Source organism: Myotis lucifugus, unplaced genomic scaffold, assembly GCF_000147115.1.
Source record: "Myotis lucifugus unplaced genomic scaffold, Myoluc2.0 scaffold_222, whole genome shotgun sequence".
Taxonomy (NCBI): Eukaryota; Metazoa; Chordata; class Mammalia; order Chiroptera; family Vespertilionidae; genus Myotis; species Myotis lucifugus.
The window spans coordinates 1,385,129-1,406,468 of record NW_005871270.1 but is presented as its reverse complement, the minus strand read 5'-3'; the positions used below and the strand labels follow the sequence as shown (position 1 = coordinate 1,406,468).

The 21,340-nt window shown below is 48.2% G+C and overlaps 2 protein-coding genes across 5 annotated transcripts in view; both read right to left on the bottom strand.

The window, feature by feature from the left end:
* EIF2B3 (eukaryotic translation initiation factor 2B subunit gamma) overlaps positions 1 to 3,658 on the bottom strand; it is a 96,307-nt gene extending 92,649 nt beyond the window's left edge. Inside the window, exon 1 of one of the 4 annotated variants that reach the window (XM_006098180.3) lies at positions 3,573 to 3,658. Coding sequence is in view for 1 of the 4 variants with exons in the window: in XM_023761929.1 (XP_023617697.1) it covers positions 2,417 to 2,449 (33 nt within the window). In the remaining 3 variants the exon portion in view is untranslated. The other 3 variants (XM_014463837.2, XM_023761931.1, XM_023761929.1) reach the window with 3 other exon arrangements.
* A 7,578-nt stretch (positions 3,659 to 11,236) lies between these two features.
* HECTD3 (HECT domain E3 ubiquitin protein ligase 3) overlaps positions 11,237 to 21,340 on the bottom strand; it is an 11,147-nt gene continuing 1,043 nt past the window's right edge. Inside the window, 22 exon segments of the mRNA XM_023761912.1 lie at positions 11,237 to 13,900; positions 14,057 to 14,128; positions 14,258 to 14,339; positions 14,438 to 14,512; positions 14,606 to 14,735; positions 15,006 to 15,212; positions 16,152 to 16,241; positions 16,357 to 16,476; positions 16,740 to 16,843; positions 16,983 to 17,047; positions 17,224 to 17,276; positions 17,426 to 17,608; positions 18,266 to 18,347; positions 18,563 to 18,728; positions 19,185 to 19,267; positions 19,403 to 19,516; positions 19,602 to 19,717; positions 20,229 to 20,364; positions 20,441 to 20,533; positions 20,791 to 20,951; positions 21,104 to 21,156; positions 21,159 to 21,333. Of these exon segments, the coding sequence (XP_023617680.1) occupies positions 13,816 to 13,900; positions 14,057 to 14,128; positions 14,258 to 14,339; positions 14,438 to 14,512; positions 14,606 to 14,735; positions 15,006 to 15,212; positions 16,152 to 16,241; positions 16,357 to 16,476; positions 16,740 to 16,843; positions 16,983 to 17,047; positions 17,224 to 17,276; positions 17,426 to 17,608; positions 18,266 to 18,347; positions 18,563 to 18,728; positions 19,185 to 19,267; positions 19,403 to 19,516; positions 19,602 to 19,717; positions 20,229 to 20,364; positions 20,441 to 20,533; positions 20,791 to 20,951; positions 21,104 to 21,156; positions 21,159 to 21,333 (2,445 nt within the window). The 3' untranslated portion in view covers positions 11,237 to 13,815.

Here is a 21,340-nt window from a genome sequence, read left to right as displayed (position 1 = left end):
GTGCAACGACCAGAACGACCGGTCGCTATGATGAGTACTGACCACCAGGGGGCAGGCGCTCATTGCAGGAGCTGCCACCTGGTGGTCAGTGTGCTCCCATAGGGGGAGCGCTGCTCAGCCAGAAGCTGGGCTCATGGCTAGCGAGTGCAGTGGCAGTGGTGGGAGCCTCTCCCACCTCTGTGGCAGCACTAAGGAGCAGTGAGCTGAGTGGTAAGGAGCAGCGAGCAGGCGGGCGGTAAGGAGCGAGGGGTCCTGGACTGTGAGAGGGCGCAGGCTGGGCTGAGGGCACACCGTCACCGCCCCCCCCCTGCATGAATTTCATGCACCAGGCCTCTAGTTAAATAAACAATAATACAAGAATAAACTGTGTGTTTCACTTATAGTTCTTACAACTGCAAACCTACTTTTGCCCCACCCTGTATATACTCCAGCTTGGCAGATAGGCTGGAGAAGGAATATAAATTTAAAAAATCTGGCCCCTGCCCTTGAATTGCTCATAATTAAGTAGAGAAGACAAATTCAGTAAATTATAACATGCTATCATTAGTGCTATTGCAGAGATATACTGAGTGGCCAGATTATTATGACCACCCCATCAGTACTTCATTGACACTTCAAAAAATACTGAATATTGAAAACTTCCTAAGCAAATACTCTCAAGGTTTTATTATTATTATTATTTGCATAACTAATTCACTTCATTGTACTGATGGGGTGGTCATAATAATCTGGCCGGTCATAATAATCTGGCCACTCAGTGTATATCCAAGATGAAGTAGGCAAATAGTGAAGGTAATACCTGAGTCTTCTTAGAAAAGACACGGAAGGTTTTATAGAAAGTAATACTTGCACTGACTCTTGAAGAAGTAATAGTTTACCAAGTGGGCTTCTGATTCAGTTCCTATTCCTTGAAACTTTCTATAATTTCTGGCTAAAATCAACTGCACACTACAAGCATAGTAGGTCTCTGAAAAGTATGAAATGACTTGAGATTCCTCCAATAATTCAGCCAATTGTTCCCATCTTCTCATTACCCCCAACTAATATTAAACACAAATGTAGGCTTGTATCTGGATCTAGATTTGAAAAGCTCAATTGCAGAAACAATCCAAATGAATTCCTTTTTAGGAATCCAAATTTAAGGATCCTATTTGACCTTCAAAAGAATCTCTTTACAGCAGCTACCACAGAAAAGAGGCAGAGTAAAAGGTCATAAATCCGAATTGATTAAAAATAAAAGCACTCTTTGCCCCAGTCAGGTAGCTCAGTTGGTTGGAGCGTCATCCTGTACAACAAAAGGTTGTGAGTTCGATTCCAGGCAGGGCACATACCTAGGTTGTGGGTTCGTTCTCAGGTCGGAGCACGTCTGGGAGGTACCGATCAATGTTTCTCACATAGATGTTTCTCTCTCTCTCTCTCTCCTTTCCTCTCTCTAAACATATCCTCGGATGAAGATTAAAAAAATAAAAATAAAAGTATTCTTTGACGTTTTGACTTACAACAAATAATGCAATCTTTTTAATACAAGTGTGAAATGCAATGTTCAGAAAAAGATATTTATTTAACATAAAATTGGCAAATAATGTTGCACTTTTACCATCATTATGATCAGTCCTGGGCCCCTCGCATTAGTATCTAAACTGCAGTACTTACACTCAAAATGAAGGCTCTTGAACAATGTTCACACTTAAAGATATGGTAATTTCGATGGCAGCAAGCATGGACTCAGATTAGAATTTAACTTCAATTTGGCACTCTATAACGCCCCTCACATCTGACGTTATTAAGAATAGAGCACTGGCCTGGCTGGTTTGGTTCAGTGGATGGAGCATTGGCCTGCAGACTAAAGGGTCCCGGGTTCGATTCTGGTCAGGGGCACATGCCCGGGTTGCAAGCTTGATCCCCAGTGGGGAGTGTGTGGGAGGCAGCCAATCAATGGTTCTCATCACTGATGTCTGTCTCTCTCTCTCTCTCTCTCTCTCTCTCTCTCTCCCTTTCTCTCTAAAATCAATAAAAAAATATTTTTAAAAAATAGAGCACTGGTCCTTCCGGAGCCAAAAGGCCCGAGTCTGAGTTCTGGTTCTGCCATTTACAGGTGGTGTGACCAGGGGCCTGACATTTACAACTCTTCGTGTCCTCAGTTCCCAGAAAGGAGCCTGGCGGTAAGTTCCCTGGAGCCAGAGGGGCTGGGTGTGAATTCCAGCTCTACCAGGAATGAGCTGTGTGCACAGGGCCAGCGACATCACTTTCCTACGCCTCGGTTCTCTTCATGTTCTAAGTGAGGATAATGATCGTTTCTGCGTCACCGAGTTGTGGAGGATAAATGAGTTACGCTACGGAAGGCACACAAAATAACGCCAGCCCCAGAGCCAGCGCTATAAAAGCTAGATATTATTAGCGGCTGCCCATGACTCACGCTGCCGTATCGCTCCGGTCTCTGCGTTACCATTCCTGTTTCCTCGGTGCCCTTCTCCGGGGCCCAGTAGTCACCGACTACACTTGAAGACTCAGTGGTAAGAACCATCTGGCCTAAGCAGTCATTCCCCACCCTGCGCACCCTCCTGGTAGAGCGACTCCTTCCCCCAGGTGCTGCTCTCCACCACGTCCAGACGCCTCTGCCTTCACAGGCGTTAACGCCCATGGACTTCAATGTCTGTTCCCCGCGGGTCCTTGAAGGCGGGGGCTGTGTCATCGCTGTATTGTTCCCGGGACCTCACGCACCCCCATCCCACCCCTACCCCCCACCCCCGCCAGGCGCCAGGCACTCGGCGCCTGGGATGAGCGTCTGTGGCCCTCACCACCCTGCGCAGGAGGCGACCCGGTGCCGAGGGACAGACCGCAGAACCCGCGCGCCGGCCGGGACCGGGGGCTCCTCGCTCTCGGCGAGGCTCTGGGCGACAACACGGACATAACTATCCGCGACGCCAGGCGGCTGTCGATGCCTCAGAGTCACTGCCGGGACCCGGTGGGATGGGAATCAAGGCAACGAGTCTCTCCGCGGCCTCTCGAGTGGGAGAGGGCGGTCAGGGCAGCGCAGACACGCTTCCATCACAGCCCCACAGCCTCGTCCCTTTGTAACCGGGTAAGAGAAAACACGGGTCATAATCGATCCCTCACACGGAGCTTACTGTATTCCGTCTTATATGTCACTGCCTCGCACCTAAACAACTACAAACAGGAGAATCGTGAACGAAGGGCTCACGTGGAAGGAGTTCGGGCACTGCGCTAAGGGCGTCGGGTCCTGGGTGTGGGGTTCACGCGCTGTGACTTCGGCAGATCCTCCGCTTCCTGACACTCAGTTTCTCCACCTGTTGCACGAGGTGGTTGGCTCGGGTTCTCCCCAAGTTCTCTTCTAGTTTGGACACTTGGCTTCCCGGACGGCCGGGTCGCGCAGGGACTCGAGCTGGCGACTCTAGGGCTCTGCACGCCCGTGGACCCCCTGAGGCCCTCCCAGGCGAGGCTCGAGGGGCCGCCTCCCTCGGATGCAGCGGGGCTGGGTGGCCGGCACAGGGCTCCACGCCCCCGCCCGGCAGCTCGAAGGCGGCCGGGCAGCGCCAGAGCCGCAGACTTACCTCAGCTCCCGGCGCGCCGCCGCTCCCCGCACTCCGCACGCCGCCTCCGATTGACAGCCGAAGGCGCAGGCGCGCGATGGCCGAGCTGATCGATGGGACGGGACGGAACGGGCCGAGCGCCGAGCGGTAGATTGAGGACCAGAGGCGCGCGCACCTCCGGGGGAAAGTAGGCGGGGCCGCCCTTGCTCTTCATTCACAAATCACCAACACCATTGAGGGTCCCTCCCAGTGCTGGGCTTCTGGAACCCAGATGGGAAAAGATCACGGTCTTCCTGCAGGGAGTTCTCCTTCTAGAACCTGGTTCCGACTACCACTCCGTGAAAAGAGAGCTCATTTGGGAACCGCAGTTTTGGATTAGCCTGTGGAGAAATCACCAAATGCCTGTGCAGGACAGGGCTCTCTACATCCATGAGGTCCAACGTGGCGACTCACGTCGACATTCTGAACCAGGCTATTATTGCACGGAGAACATCCACATTCAGCCATCAAAAGAGTGGGGAGTAGGGGGAAATCCGTCAATGGAGACCTCACTGAGTCAGTGACACTGGACCGCTTGAAGAGAGCGAGTCAAGTGGAGATCTTGGGTAAGAGCCTCCCAAGACTGGCCAGCAAGCACAAAGGCCCTGGAGAGACTGCATGTTCGAAGAACACCCAAAGGAGCCAACAGGACTGAAGGGAGGTAAGCTGGGGGAGATGAATGATGGCCCAGGAGGTCGGAGAGGCAATAGGGGAAAAGGCGGAGAATTCAGATCCTGTGGGCCTATAGGCCATTGTGAGGACCTTGAATTAAATAGAAGGGACATAATATGACAGGTTTGGGAAGGATCACTCTGGAAGCAGTTAGGAGGCAGTCTAATTTCTGTAATTAAAAAAAAAAGGAGTTTGACTTCATTTAACTGTATTTATTGAGTGCCTAACATGTGCAAAGCAGTCTTAGATGCTAGCTGGTGGGGATACAGCAGTCAGTGAGAAAGACAGGACTTGTAATTGTCCCCAGAGAACAGAAGCTCAGCTGCAATCCTACTAAAAAGAAAGATCTGAGGTCATATCCATAAAACCAGCCTTATTCCAGCACTGCCTCTCCTTCACTTTATGCTGCTGGTGATCAGTTATTGCATGCTTATTTATTTTAACTCAACTATAACTCTGAGTGTATTGGTAAAAGCGAGCCATGGAGTGATTGATTTGACTACAAAAGGCCTGAAATTTAACTACTTTTTCCTTCTGCAGCAAGATTCTCTCTCTTTTTAGTATAAGCTCAAGCAAACAGAAGCCTTCAGAATTATAGCATAATTTTAAAGTAAGATCTAGTTATAAAACAAGGACAGCATTCAACTCCATATCCAGCATTCATTTAAAATGCTCTTGTTTGAACTAGCAAAAGTTTTCAGGTAACTAGTTGAGGGAAAGTAGTTGAGGGATCGCTGCATTTAAACTCATTTTATTCTCTCAGGGCAGTGGTTTTTAAACTTTTTGGTCTCTGGACCCTTTACACTCTTAAAAATTATTGAGACCTCCAAAGAACTTTTGTTTATATGAATTATATTTATTGACATTTACCATATTAACAATTTAAACTGAGAAATTAGAAAAACATTATTCATTTAAAAAATAAAAATAATAAAACTACTACATGGGAACATAAATAACATTTTTATGAAAACATATAACTATGTTTTCAAAATAAAACATTTTATTGAGAAGAATGTCATGGTTTTGCCATTACAGATCTCTTCAATGTTTGGCTAAGTAGAAAACAGTTGGATTTTCCCATCAATTGTGATACATTGTTTTGGGTGAATTATATGATGAAAAACTGACCTCACACAGGTAATTGGAAGAGAGATACTTTTTTAAAATATATTTTATTGATTTCTTACAGAGAGGATGGGAGAGGGATAGAAAGTTAGAAACATTGATGAGAAGGAAACATCGATCAGCTGCCTCCTGCAGAACCCCCTACTGGGGATGTGCCCGCAACCAAGGTACATGCCCTTGACCAGAATCGAACCTGGGACCCTTTGGTCCGCAGGCCAATGCTCTATCCACTGAGCCAAACCGATTAGGGCTGGAAGAGAGATATTTTAATAGCTTTGTCAAATAGTTGTAGGTATTAATCTTTGATACTACACCAAAACCCAGTAAGTGATAGCTTGTAAAGATTAGTTGCAATGTAGAATCATTATATCAATGAACATTTTGTACTCTGTTATAATACTTGCACTTTGAGTGGACATTTTACCCATGCGTAATTTTGCAACTTGATGCACTGATCATTTGTAAAATATTGGTTCACTGAGTTATGCGGATCCTCCCAATGTTGACAATATTTTTTAAAATTTATCTTTATTGTTGAAAATATTACAGATGTCCCCCCCCCCCCCATTAACCCCCTCTACGACTCCACTAGGGCTTCACTGCACTAGTGTCTGACCATGGGTTATGCATATAAGTTCTTTGGTTAATCTCTCTACCTCCTCCCCCTTCCCCTTCCTTCTGAGATTTGTCAGTCTGTTCCATGCTTCCATGTCTTTGGATCTATTTTGTTCATCAGTTTATTTTATTAATTAGATTCCACATATGAGTGAAATCCTGTGATACTTATCTTTCTCTGATTGGCTCATTTCACTTAGCGTAATACTCTCCAGGTCCCTCCATGCTGTCTCAAAGGATAAGATATCCTTCTTTTTCACAGCTGTGTAGTATTCCACTGTGTAAATGTACCACAGCTTTTTTATCCACTCATCTACTGATGGGCATTTGGACTGTTTCCAGATCTTAGCTATTATAAATAACATAGGGGTGCATATATTCTTTCTGGTTAGTGTTTTGAGATTCTTGGGTTATATTTCTATAAGTGGGATCACTGGGTCAAATGGCAGTTCCTTTTTTTTTTTTTTTGAGAAAACGCCACACTGTTTTCATAGTGGCTGCACCAGTCTGCATTCCCACCAGCAGTGTTCTAGGGTTCTTTTTTCTCCACAACTTTGCCATCACTTGTTGTTCTGGCAGGTATGAGGTGATACCTTATCGTCGTTTTAATTTGCATCTCTCTGATGATTAGTGATGAACATTTTTTCATAAGTCTCTTGGCTATTTGTATGTCCTCTTTGGAGAAGTGTCTATTCAAGTCCATTTTTTAAAAAATAAGTTTTTATTGATTTCAGAGAGGGAGGGAGAGGGAAAGATAGAAACATCAATGACAGAGAAACATTGATCGGCTGCCTCCAGCACAGCCCCTACTGGAAATCAAGCCTGCAACCTGGGCATGTGCCCTGACTGGGAATCGAACCAACAACCTCCTAGTGCATGGGATGATGCTCAACCAACTGAACCACATCAGTTGGACTGCCCATTTTTTAATTGGATTGTTTGTCTTCCTTCTGTTGAGTTGTATGAGTATTTTATATATTTTGGAAGTTAACTCCTTATCAGATGTATCATTAGCAAATATGTCCTCCCATACAGTGGTTCCCTTTTCATTTTGATGCTGGTTTCTTCTGCTGTGCAGAAGCTTTTTAGTTTGATGTAGTCCCATTTGTTTATTTTCCCTTTATTTCTCTTGCCCTTAATTTATACGATGTTTTTATTTTTACTTATTTTTAAAATAATTCTTTATTGTTGAAAGTATTATATATGTCCTCCCCCCCAACACTTGACCCCCACAGCCCCTTGCCCCCCATACAATATTTTTAAAATAACATTTGTTACTGTCACCACTAATTTCATCAGAAAAGTCCTTAAATATTGGAAAGCTGGCAAGCTGATAATGACAGATACAACTTTTCCAAACTTCTGATTTTCTTTTGAAAGCTCAACTATTATCATTGGCAACAAATACTGTTAGTGGTTTTCCTTGAAGTGGCTGGCTTACTCCATTTTGATAATTTGTTGGCCATAGATTGTCAATTGTTCTTTCAAGTAAATATAGTGTTCTATGAAAAAAGTAGTTCACAAATAAAACTATTCAGGCAAGTTCTTTTTCTGGAGACAAATCATCATACTTCTTTAGTATGTACATTTCCTATTTTGTCACAGAATATTGAAAAGAAATGTACCCAATGAGCAAATTTAATAAAATTATTTTATTGCATTATCAAAGACATTCTTAAGTGAAACTTACTTTGCTTTATTATTTTTATTGCAAGTGTGTGTAAGTAACTATGAACACGGTGTGGTATCACTGCTTTGATCCATGTAGAGCACCAGCAGTTTTACATTATTGCTTTTGCACCATCAGTGTCAATATCAACACAATAAAAGAGGCAAATAGTGTTTTAGTATTATTAAGAAAATAGTTTTGACCTGACAGATACCCTGCAAGTGTCTTGGGGACTGACTCCCGGAGGTTCGCAGAGTGTACTTTCAGAGCTGCTGCCTATGAATTCCTTCTTTCCGGCTCCCACTGCTTCTAGTGCTTACCTATGGCACTCACCATAAAGGACTGTCATCCCCTTTTCCATGTCTTCTCTATCACACTGGAAACCCTTTGAGGCTATATCTGACTTGTTCCTCTTTCCAGAACAGGACATTTCCTATCACAGGACCTGACATGCTAAGTAAATAATAGTGAATGAATTAAACATTTTTTTATGTCTTCCTGACTTTCCATTTGGTGTTGGGAAAACTGGGCTGAGGGCTGGGGTCACTGAGATCTCTTCTCCTGAACATTCCTTCTTATGACATCAGTCTATATTATTATCTCTCATGCCTAACCTCATGCTTATTGTTTATTTTTATTTATTAGTCACATGGGAAGTACTTGATAAATGCTTATTGAACACAGGCTGTTCCCTGTTCATTGCCCGCTCACATTTCTTCTGCCAGAGGCATTTGTGTGTATGTGTTTGTATGTTGTGGGGGAATAGTTTAAGGTCAATCTCTAAAGGTCTCTTTGAACAGTGGGAGACAAAAGAAACCTTTCAAAAGTTGGGCCTTGGACCAGAAATACTCTTCCCACAGTCTATCTGCAAGAGATCTCTCTTTGGGAATTTGCTGGCCATGTCACAATATTCATCTACTCCATTTGCTATGGACTTGTCAATGGGGCAGGAAATTATTATTTTTAGAGGGGAAAGAGAAACTCTACTTTGGCAACCAACTGCAGGCATAAAAATATTTGTTTTATTTTTGTACACAGGCCCAGCAGTTGCCTAATAGAATCATGATAAGTTAGCAAATGATGCTACAGTGTTTATATAGAGAGCTTGGCAAGAACCTTCATTAATTAGGGCTTTAATATTTCCTTTCAAGTACACAGAATTTCCTTTTAAAAAAAATTTTTTTTAAATTGATTTCAGAGAGGAAGGGAGAGACAGAGAGAGAGAAACATCAATGATTATGGAGTATCATTGATTGGCTGCCTCCTGCATGCTCCCTACTAGGGATCGAGCCCACAACCTGGGCATGTGCCCTTGACCAGAATCAAACCCGGGACCCTTCAGTCTGCAGGCTGATGCTCTATCCACTGAGTCAAACCAGCTAGGGCTACAACTTTCTATCAAATAAATTTAGAAGCAAATAACAAAAGGAACGGCTGACATCAGTAAAAATGGTGGTCCTCCAAAAATTCTCTCCTCCCTTAAAGCAATGAGATTACTGTCAAAAATGTCAATCAACTTTTTGGATGTACATCATGAGCAGTGAATCATGTCACTTTCAGTTTGTTGGTGATTAGTCACTACACAAAAAGGATGAAAATGTCCCAGAGGAAGTGACACCAACAAAAAACTTCACATTAAAGGGATTCTCAGAGATATTTCATGAGGTTTAAAGTCCAAAGAATAAAATGTTGGGAGCTGATCCAAACTTAAAAAGGAGCATGACAATTCATCAAGGCATAGTGAAGATGCTTGCTTCATATTATAAGACAAGAAAAAAGAGGCAAGCACTGTTCAAACTATCCTTGGAAAGTTTTTTACAAAGAAACATTTTAATTCTCAATTTTTCTAAGTGCTTCAGATTACAATATACTAAATATCAGTTTTACTATTTTTTTCCATTTCCCTATACATTTATAATTGATAGTAAGAGTGTTTTTAATGTTTGACAAGAAATTTTAAAGGTCACAGAACAACGGTAATTTCTCCCATTGGTTATTAAGATTTCTTTGCTTGGCTTCAACTTGCAGGGTCATTTTAACAGTTTTGGCATTACTGTACTGTGCAAAATGAGGATTTCTTATATATAAAAGTTTACCATAAAATGATAAGTATGTGAAAAGGTAGCATTTCAAATCAGTGATAAAAGAATAGGTACTTAAAAAAAAAGGAAGCTGAGGACACTGGTTAACAGCTAGGATGTGGTAAAGCTAGGATATGAATGCAGGCAAGCTGACTCTAGAGAATGTGCTCTTAACTAGTTTACAATATTGTCTCCCCTAGTATATATCCAATAAATGGTTCCTTCCATAAAGATTCTGAATTCATAAAAATTTAAAATTTTGTATATTAGGAAAGAATACTTATGAAGTTAAATGTCAAAGTACAGACTGGAAAAACAATGATAACATCTGACACAACGAAGGGGTTAATATAGAAGTTAAGGCACCTTAGTTACCACATCAGCAGGCTGTGGAGCTGGCAGACCATCATCCAATTTCTAGCTTCATCAATTACTACCTATGTGACCCAGGCAAGTTACTTATTTCATTTCTCATCTAGAAGTGGACATACTAATAGTACTTACTTCATAGAACTGTACAGAAGATAACATAGATAACAGATGTATAGCACTTAGCACGGTGCCTTATTTTAGTACAATGGACTTTTTAAAAAAATATATATTTTATTGATTTTTTTACAGAGAGGAAGGGAGAAGGATAGAGAGTCAGAAACATCGATGAGCGAGAAACATCGATCAGCTGCCTCCTGCACACCCCCCACTGGGGATGTGCCCGCAGCCAAGGTACATGCCCTTGACCGGAATCGAACCTGGGACCCTTCAGTCCGCAGGCTGACACTCTATCCACTGAGCCAAACCTGTTACGGCTAGACTTTTTATTTTAGTACTATGCAAAGATTGTTATAAATCAGTAAGAAAATGTGTGCCCTCCTTGGAACACACACCTACTCGAATTTCCTTTTCGAGTGAATTTTCTTTCTCCTAAACTCTAAGGGTCCCCATGAGACTTGCAACTATGGGAGCAATGGGCAGTGGCAGCTCAGCCCGGGCTCCCCCCTGACCCTGTCTCCAAGGCCTCCTTTGGCTCACTTTTTTCTCCTAACATTTCTAAACAGCCAACGCACCCCCACTTAGGTTCTCTCCTGTTGCTTCTTCTATCCTAGGCCTTTCCTTGTTTCACTGTCCCCAGCTTTAATAAGCGTACTTTCAAAATCAAAATCAATCAATCAATCAATGAACCAGAAAAGTATAATCAAACCAACAGAAAAAACAGACAAAAGACATAAAGGGCAGTTCATAAAGAAGAGAAACGATTGCTCAATATAGTAAATAATCAAAACAATGAAAATTAAAATAATACCATTCATTTCTCAGCTCATTAAATTATCAAACAATATTTTTAAGTGTTAATACTCAAGGTTGATAAGAGTTTAGGAAATACCACTAAAGGGAGTGAAAACTGATATATCCTGGCAATTTGGCAGTTTGATAAAGGGATTTTAATTATTTTAAGGAAATAATCAAATAGGTATGCAAGGATATATGCATAAGAATGTTTATTGTAACATTTATAGTTTCCAATACCAAAAATTTACAAACAACCTTTATGTCCATCTGTAGAGGGCTTTAAATTAATAGACAGTATGAAAATTCCTTACAATGTAATATAATACAGTCAATAAAAATATTGATTAAAATGGTCTCAGTGACCATCATTTCCTGCTTGGATTACTCCCTGCCTCATGTCTCCCTCTCAGTTCATTCTCTAAACAGCTACCAAACCCAAATCTAATCCTGTCTCTTCCCTGCTTGATGTCCTCTTGGCTGCTCATTGCAAAATCCTAAAACAGCTCTCTAAGGCTGGAGTCTCTTCTCTCTTCCTTCACCCAGAACTGAACATGCTCCTCAGCTGGCCTCTGTGCCCAGCTGTCCTCCCTCAGGATTTAACGTTCATCCTGTACAGTCCTCTAACAACAGTACCCTCCACTTCTCCCTTGGAGCTCTTACACGTTATTAAATGTTTTTGCCATTATTTGTCTACTATGTGTCTCTTCCATTAGAGTTTAAATCCCAAGAGGGCAAAAATGATCTGTTTAGCCACCATTTTATCCATTACACCTGCTATGGTGCCTAACATACATGCTTGATGCATTCATAGAGTGATTAAATGAAAAGCAAGCTGTAAAATATATACAGTGGGGCCTTGACTTACGAGTGTCCCGACTAACGAGTTTTTTGAGATACCAGCTGTCTCTCGGCTGATTTTTTGCATTGAGTTGATAAATTAATTTGAGTTAACGAGCTCCTTAACAAGCTCGGTCTCAGAACGAATTAAATTCGTAAGTCAAGGCCCCACTGTAATGCATTGTGAGTCCAATTTGTTAAAAGAGGGACCAAAGACTCATATGGCCAGTAACAGACACAGAAATGGACTGCCTCCTGCAGGTTGGCAGGCTAGGTCTTTCCCAGAAAACAGTAAGGTGTGCCTCGGATGGGTGGGAACTTGCTGGGAAGAACAGAGCTGAGGGGGTGGGGGGGAAGCCTCTAGGGCTCCAGCCCCTTTAGCTCCAGGCAATGGAAGAGGCTGCCAGAGGACGGGAGCAGGGGTGTCTCCTGTGGGCCACACAAAGCACAGGGATTGGGCAGCTGCAAGACTCACCTGGGGTGTTAGACTCAGAGCTATGGGAGATAGGCCTCAGGGTGCACACAGCCCGGGGGGAGGGGCATTAGGGCTTGGGGAAGGGTGGAAGAACACGACACCCCTCACCTAGCACCACCCCACATGCCACTTCACTTGGGACCCTTTGAGGGTGGCTGCCCACTATGAGAGTGAGAGGACTGTATCCGCATTTCTCTCAGGGGGCACTTTGTGGAGGCAGCATGGGGGTGGGCAGCAATGCTGTTGCCGCCTCTTCTGTCAAAATTCTGACCTGGGTGGTTTATCGGCCACCTCAGGGCTTGCCCTCTATGTCCAATTCTTCTGCCCACTTGGTTCCTGAGGGAGGGCTCCTATCCTCCACACCACCACACCCATCCCAGATGATGCTAGGCCAACTTTTTTCTTCCTTCCTTCTGAGTAGTGGGGTCTTTATTTCCCTCTCAGCTCCAGACTTAATGTTTGCCACTAAGAAGCCCACCACTCCTGGAAAAGTCTCAAACATTCCTCAAGAGCCCAATAAACACATTCCAAAGGAATGAATTCACCCATTTATTCAACTTTTCCCATGTGCAAGACATTTTTTGATGGAGTGTCTTGGAGGCCCTTTTGTGAGGGAGAGGTGGGGCAGAGATGTCCATAAGGCCTACGAGGAGGTTTAAAGTCTAGGCTTTATTTTAGAGTTGGGTAAAGAGGAGCTATTGAAGATTTCAGAGAGGCTATAACTGGCCTTAACTTGTGCAAAATCTTGGGAGTGAAACAGCGGCCGGGGAGTCAGGCTGGCGGGGATGCAGAATGACTAATACGGGGCGTAGTAGCAGTAAGATTTAATGTTGAATGGATGTAGGTTCTGAACCAGGGGAGGTAGTGGCACTTCCGTCAGTTGAGACGGGTTGGAGGAAGAGGAGAGAGCTCACACCTTGGGTGTTGAGGGAGAGGAGGAAAAGATAAGTATATGAGGAAGGGTGTTCAGTTGCTTTATTCTTGGGGCAGATGACTAAGAAGGAAGACCATCACTCCTTATCCATCCCTGATACCTTGTGTTTGGGGAGGAGATCCACCACCCTCTATATTTTTTGTTTTGAGTTCAGGCTGAAGCCAGAGAAAAAAAGGATAAAAAAAGAGAGGAGCCAAACATTGAAGCAAAGTCCATAGGGAGTAGGGAACTAGAAGGCCTCCTTCAAGTAACTCAGGCCTGGCAGCTTGTGCTGGGCTTGTGGACGGTTCCCTCTCACAAAGGCAACGTAACTCCGGAAGCAAGCCGAGCACGCATAGGGCTTGTGCGCCTGCGGGGCTGGGCCACCAGTGTCAACTCACCGCCCGCACTGCAGCTGCACACAGAGGCCGTGCGTGCTGGCTTTTCTGAGTGCGTCCACTCACATCCTGCCCCAGCCGGTCCAGGTGAGGTGTCTTGCCCCAGGCAAGGCCGAGTGAGACACTGCTGGCCCACAGGAGGTAGCCGACTCACTCCTCCCAAGGGCTCATGTCGGTGTCGATGGCCACACAGTTGTAAGCCGCATAGCGGAGCTTCTCCTCGCACACCTTGGCGCTGCCGGGACAGGGAGTGTGTCAGTGCCAGGTGTAGAGGCCCCCATCACTACCAGGAGTGCTGGGGCTCCGATTCGTACACTTATTACTTCATCCACCCTAGGATGTCATCTTTCTCCCGCTCCCCACTCTCTGGGCTCGAACCTAGGAAACCCACCTGGCATATTGCGGTAGGAAGAGGGTGCTGGAGCAGGTGGAAGACTCAGGCAGTGCGTCTGTGGTCTCGCAGCTGGAGGCGTGGAGGGGCCAGAGATCAGGAACAATTGTAGGGGCACAGGGCAGGGTCTGACATGTATGGGGGGGCGGTGCTGGGCAGAAGGCTGGCCACAGTCCCTTCAGACCTCCCTTCCGCACTCACCCCAGCTTGTCTGGGTAGATGTAGATACGTGCAGGCAGACGGCTACGGCCTGTGACAAAGCGGAGGAAGCGGCTCCGGTCCTCTGGATGGAGAAGGAAATCAGTGCCCGCACTTCCAGCCTGACTCTGTATCCCACAAGTGAGGTCGAACCCAGGTATTACGCTGCCCTCTACCACTGACCATTGGTGAAGTTGTTCAGTGCCTCCCAGAAATACTGCACCCGTGTGTCAGATGGCTCGAAGTCCTCGAATCGGGCTGGTGGTGACAAAGCCAGAATTCATTCTTGTGTCCCAACAGACATAACCCTTAAGCCCTACCCGGTGCTGCCCTGCCCTGCCCCACACTCACTGAGCTTGCGCAGAGCGTCCACAGTGACCTCTGGGTCCCCACACACCTTCTTCTCTAACTCTTGCCAGGTCAGCAAGTCCAGCACAGCCTGCGGCACCACCTTCAGCAAACCTGTCTGCATGGCTGCCACCTGGGGAAGAGGGAAAAGGACTGGTTGGGGAAGAGGCACAACTCCCAGCTCAGTGTGTGGTGGAGCCACTTGGCCTCCACTCATGGAGATAAGGGGGGACATGGTCTTTGCTCAGCACTGGGAGTATCTTTGTATTCCACAGACCAGCAGGAATGTGGGGCGGAGGGATGATGGGGGCCAGAGCTCTTAGGATTGGGAACTGGTGGCCTATCAGGCTGGGCTCTGGGCTCTTGTCCAAAGCTCTCTGTTCTCCTGGCCTCTGGGCAGTACCTGTTCCTTGCTTTCTTCTAGCCGCGCCTTCTGTACCAGTTGGATGAAACGGGAACGGTCCTCATATCCCACCACGATGCCTGTGCCACCGGGGATCAGCTCCACCACCTGCTGGTCACTCAGCACAGTGGTGAATGTTAGCTCCTTCCCAAATTTGAACTCAAAGGTCTCCTTGTCCATTCCTTCCATCACCTCCAGGAGCTTCACCTGGGGGTTGGAGAGAGGCAGGAAGGTCAGCTTTTCATTATGGAAACAGTCATTTTTCCTCAAGATGCTCACAGGGAAGCAGGCCACGAGAGAAGTGAGGGGATCAGTCAAGGGCTGTGAAAGTAACAAGACAACATGTAATCAGGCTTGGAGATCAGGGAAGGCACCCTGGAGAAAATGGCATCTATACTGAGACCCAAAGGAAGGCTAGGAATTGGCTGGGCCACAAGGAAGTCAGGGGAAAGAATATTGGAAAAAGGTGGAAGAACAAAAGGCTTAAGGAATCTGTTTGGCTGGAACCTGAATGTGAACCAAGTGGCCACCTATACATGGGTCATGTAAGGTATTTCTGGATTTTGTATTTTATCCCAGAGCTGAGCCATTGAAGAGTTTAAGTGAGTGTGAAATAAATTACTCTGGCTGCTAGAGATCCGATGGGTAAGAGTAGATAGGGACACTAGCCTTTATAGTCTGGTTGGGTTAGAATGGAAGGTGGCCTGAACTGGAGGGTAGTAGTAAGATGGGAAAAGTAGACAGATTCCAGAAGGAGATGTGACAGAACGTGGGAGGTGAGGGAAGAGGAGTGAAGAATGAGCCTGAGGGCCTCAGCAGGGAAGGGGTGGGTGGCAGTGCCATTCTGGGAGAGGGAGCTCTAGAGGGCGGTAAACTGGGGAGATGAAGTGTGTGCTGAACTTGAGATGCCATCATAGAGCAGACATCCAGCAGGCAGATGCATATATGGCCCAGGCTTCGGAGAGAAACTGGGGTTAGAGGTAAAGATTTAGGAGTCACCAGACTATGGATAGTAGTTGAGAAAATGAGAGTAGATGGGATTGGAGAGGGAGCCTGTGTGTGGTAAGAGAAGGTTCAGGACAGCCCTGGGGAACAGTAACCTTCAGGGGCTGGGCAGAGGAAACACTAGCTCCAAGCCTGACTCACCAGCACGGAATCCACAGCTGGGAAGTCCTTGCTCCAGCTCACCTCCTCACCAGACAGCTGCTTCCACACAAAGCCAGGCAGAGCCAGGACCTGTGGGACAAATATTCATTAATGTCTTCTCATCCTGAGCTGCCCAGGTTTGGCTGGTCCTTCTTCCTTCCAGGGTCCAGGGCTGATCTGATGGGGTGCAGGTTAGGCTACTCACCAGGAACTCCTTACCCCGAAGGGCAGCCCCCATCAGCTGTCCAATCCACTCGTACTTGGCAAAGTCTCGGCAGGAGGGGTTGGGCACATACATGTCCCGGGCCTCACCTGTGCCATTGCCCTGCCCCCGAGACAGGGTGTCAGCATGGCATGGGGTGGACCTACTTTCTTGTCTGAGATTTCCCAAAGACTTTCCTGAACACCTTTCCCTGGGGGCCCTGATGATCCCTCTGACTGTATAATGGCTCCCCCTTCCCTATCTGCCCAGAGGCTGTCCTGGGCAACTGGGACCCTCTTCTGCTCCCTCTCTAGCTCAACCTGGGACCTGGGAGGTTTGCAGAGACAAAACAGCAGAAACAACTTGGGAGGTAAGGGTGGGAGTACCTGGTTGGCCGTGCGCACAAAGAAGGGCAGAGGCACAGGGGTGTCTGCCGAGCTAGGACACAGCTCTTCTGACATGTCTGCCAGGCTATCCCGGAAACCACCCCCTGAAATGACAGATAGATGCCCTCAGCTGGGGCGCTCAAGAGCTCCAGCCCCAATCATGGGATAATAAAAGCAGGCCCTCAGAAGCCCCTACCACTCTAACTAGGGCAGGGTGGTTATTATCCTCCCTCGGGGCCTCACCTTGGTCAATAATGCCTTCTGCAATGAATTTACACTCCCACCACTGGTCATAGCGCATGGGCCACCTGTAAATGGGGGTGGACCTCTGTCATCATGCTGGGCTAGGGCTCAGGACAATTCATCAACCCAGACACCAGCCAGGAGTAGGGCTACAGAGGGGTAGTGGTGAGGGGTGCCAGAGGCAGTGTGTGGGTGTGTACGGGCACATCTACTGAGTAAATCATTCAGCCTCATGCCATACCTGTAGTCCAGGGGCTTTTCATACTTGTCAGAGGGCTTGAGGCCTTCATAAACCTGAGGCAGGGGAAAGAGGAGGGAGTTGCAGGAGCCTGTGTCAAGACCTAGCCCCATTCTTGCCCAAAGACCTTGCTCAGGTCCCTCTTGACCCAGCCTCCTAAGCCCCTTACTGGCCCTCCCTCAGTACAACCCCAGGTAGTCCAGACCTGGGTGAAGACAGCATTCTTGCAGGCAGGATCCCTTAAGGGGCAGGCACGGTGTTCCATAGCAAGGCGCCGGTTGATGTACAGGCGTGGCATGAAACTGGGCTTGCTGCTCTCCGAGTCACGCAGGCACTGGGCCACCAGGCTTGGCCGCTGATGTGACAGCAGCAGGAACTGCTTCACTTGCTGGTGAGAAAAGGTAACCAGAGTAGGACTGGTAGGCAGTCAGCCTCTGTCCAGGCCCTGGAACCTTCCTCTATGCCTGGACCCAATCCCCCCATTCCAGCCCAAGCCTAGTCCATCCCTGTCCATGCTTCCAGTCCCTCCCTTAGTCCAGCCACCAGGGGGAGCTTTCTAAAACAGAAAAACTCCAACTTTGTCATAACTCACTTAAAACCTTTCAATGGCTTCACTGACCTGGGACAAAGTCCCTGCTTCACAGCCTGGTCCTCAGTGCCCTCTGCTACCAGAGCCTGCTTCCTGCCCACTCCCTGCCAGCCTCATCCCCACGCTATAATCACAGCATCTAGATGCTGCTAGTATGCCTCTCAGTTCATCTAAAGTTGCTAGAACTCCCAGTATTCACCTTTTATGCAACCTGTTCTATCCATGCTGTCACCTTTCCTCCCCCAGCACTTGTATATTTCACAGACTATCTGGGGAATAGCACCAGAAAGACTAAGTTTGACTATTTGCCTCTGGCTTTCTTCCTATGTACCCAGAGCCCAGCAAAGGTCCAGGCCTAGGTTAGGTTTTAAGAACTCTCTGCTGAAGAGTGAACGATTACATGAGCAGAAAGGGGGAGCCCACTGCCAAGACCAGCACTGGATGGGCTAGGCTCACCTTAATCTCACTGAAGGTGCCCAGCGTGTGGTCCCAGGCAGGTACCAGGTGGTGCAGGACGCTGTCTAGGATCTTTATGAATCTGGGGTGGGTAAAGGTAACTGCAGCTGAAGAGTTTGGCATGGATGTCAGACCCCCTCAATCCCCCACACACAGGTACAGTTACAGCCAGGGCCCAGGGCTGCTCTGACACTTGAAGTTGAACAGCTTACAGTACAAGACCTGGGGAACTCCTCCACATAGACAGGATAGGGGGAAGGGAAGGGGAGGGCCTGGGGGGCCCAGGATCACAGCCACCTCTGCAGGAGAACAGCTCTGCGGTATAGGACTTCTGGGTCAGTGCCTTCCAGGCGTGGATATCGCACCAGGCTGGCGGGCTGGAAAAGGTCTGCATTCAACCCGAGCTCCCGCTGTCTAGATGACTTGATCTTGACCCCTCGAAGACGCACATCAATCCCGTCATCTGGGGGAAGGAGACAGTGAGGTCACTTGCTGTGCCTGTTGCCTCCTTGGCCTTCAGTCTTGAGAATGTCTCCTTAATTCTCAGCCTTTTGTCACCTTTTGCCCCTAATTACTTGGGACCTTTGAGATCCCCTTCTACTTACCTATTTCTGATTATTATATTCTTTGCTGGTTCTTCCGTCCACCACTATATCTGTTGAAAAGCCTGTGGGTCCCATCTCAGTGCCTCTTCCAGGTGAGCCTTAAAATCTCTATGGCTATAAGGCAGGTCTATACCCTGGTACCTTACAGCTGGCTCAGGCCCCAAAGTTTCAAATCCTGGAGTTAGTTCATCTCCTTCATCTCAGCTATCACCTTCATCTCAACTCTAAGCCCACCGCCTTCTCCACATTCACTTCCAGCTAGCCCCATCTACACAATGGGGCTCCTTTTCCCTCCTTATAACTTTAAGCCCCACCTCGGCACTCCACAATGCGGATCTCAATGATTGGAAGGTGGACAGTCATATCCTCCAGGACACAGACATCCCCGATCAGAGTCCTGAGGAGACAGATGTTAGATACTTTGGGTGCTCCTTGCCTTCAAGGATCTCTGTGATCTCACCCAACCTTCCAAGCTGGGCCATCCCCACTGCTAGGATCATGCCCCACCTCCCACCCAGGCCAGCTTGCTCACTCGTCAATGCTCACGTCACTCAGCTTCTTCAGGTTGTCCCCTTCGCCCCCATAGACCACCACCCGCTTAGGCATGAAGTTGTCATCTGTGGTATCAACTGTGAGAAGCAGCTTCCTAGGGGGTCAGAGTACACATGTGGGTCTCTGTACACCCACAGACACATGGCGCGCCCACCCTGTCCTACTCAGAGCCCACTCACTTGACAATGGTGCCCTTTTTCATGGTAAGCCGCACCCAGTGCTGGCACTGGGATCCATCACTCTCCCAGTAGGTGTCTGCATTGCTGTCCGTCAGGCAGGACACATTGAACTCCTCCTGGGGAGGGACAGGGAGGTGGAATCAGTGTTTCCCCCATTCCCTGCACTGGGAGTGTGCTTTGGGTCAGGGAGGAGAGATGACACAGTGGATCTGGGTTAAATGTGAAGCCGGTATGAGTGGAACTGTCTAGGGCAGTGGTTCTCAACCTTCCTAATGCTGCAACCCTTTAATACAGTTCCTCATGTTGTGGTGACCCCCAATTTCATTGTTACAAATTGAACATAATTAAAGCCTAGTGATTAATCACAAAAACAATATGTAATTATATATGTGTTTTCCGATGATCTTAGGCGACCCCTGTGAAAGGGTCGTTCGACCCCCAAAGGGGTCGCGACCCACAGGTTGAGAACCACTGGTCTAGGGGTTCCTATAGGATTTCCCAGATGGGGGGCTGCACTGAGTCTGGCCTATGGGGATTCAGGTTTAACCCGAGTCTAGAGGTGAGGGTTCTGGGTCAAGGAAGATGTGACGGCCTCTTACTTGGGGTGGGAGGAGGCCCAGCACCCACCGTGTAGGAGGAAACGTCTATGCTCTCCACATACTGCTTCACGCTCCCCAGGTTCTCATCCTCCTTGCCCAGGTGGTCGTACAAGAAGTGGATCAGGTCCTCGTCGCACTCGTAGGTCCACGTCGGGGGCACATAGCTAAGCAACCCCAAATCCTTCATGAGGGCGGGCCCAGACCTGGGCTCCTCCTCCCCATCCCGCCCAGCTCACTCACAGCAGCCTCTGAACAGCTTCCGTGTACGCTTCCGCGGGCTGGGGCCTCGCTCCCAGGCGATGGGAGTAGGTCAGGTCCACCACCTGTTCCCATCTGGAGGGTGCGATGGGGAGACATCAGTGCGCAGCAGGACGATGCCCCAAGGCCTGGAACCTTCATCCGGAGCTCCAACTCCTCCAAACGACACCACCCCACCCCATCCCCTCTTCAGGCCCCGCCCCTTCCTGCTCAAAACCCGACCTTCGCTCCGATCCCACCTAAAGGGCGGCGCCAGTCCACTTTCCAACTCTCCGGGCCCGGCCCACCTGCGGCCAGCCCCGCCCCCACCCCCACCCCCCGCAGTGCAGCACCTGAGCAGCGGGCGGTAGTCCACGCCGAAGAGCTGCTGGCGCCGCTGCAGGTGGTCGGGAGTGTCGATGGGCACCAGGCGGGCCCCGCCCTCGGCCGGGCGGCACACCAGCAGCCAGCCTTCGTCCAGCCCGCAGTCGCCCAGGTGCTCGGCCAGCTGCTCCTGCGGGAGGCGTCAGATGGGGGCAGGCGTCGGGGAGCTGCCCAGCCCAAGGCAAAGGGCACCGGACGCAATGCCAGCTCCGTGCGGGGAAGGAGTGGGACAGCGGGCCTACCAGATCCGGGGTCCGGTTCGGGGCTCAGGGCGGGGGGCGCCTTGGTCAGCTTCACCCAGAGCCCGTGGCCGTTGCACAGCTCCTCGCCGGTGTGCGCACGCAGGAGGCGCGCCGCAGCTCGATGCTGTTGCGGGCAGCGCGCAGGGGCCCGGAGCCGGGGCCTGGGGCCGGGCCCGCCGCTCCCACGCGCAGCCCCAGGCCCTCCGCCTCCCACACGGGCAGCAGCACGCGCGAAGGGCTCGCGGGGTCCTGATAGAGCTAGTAGAGCACCTCGCGC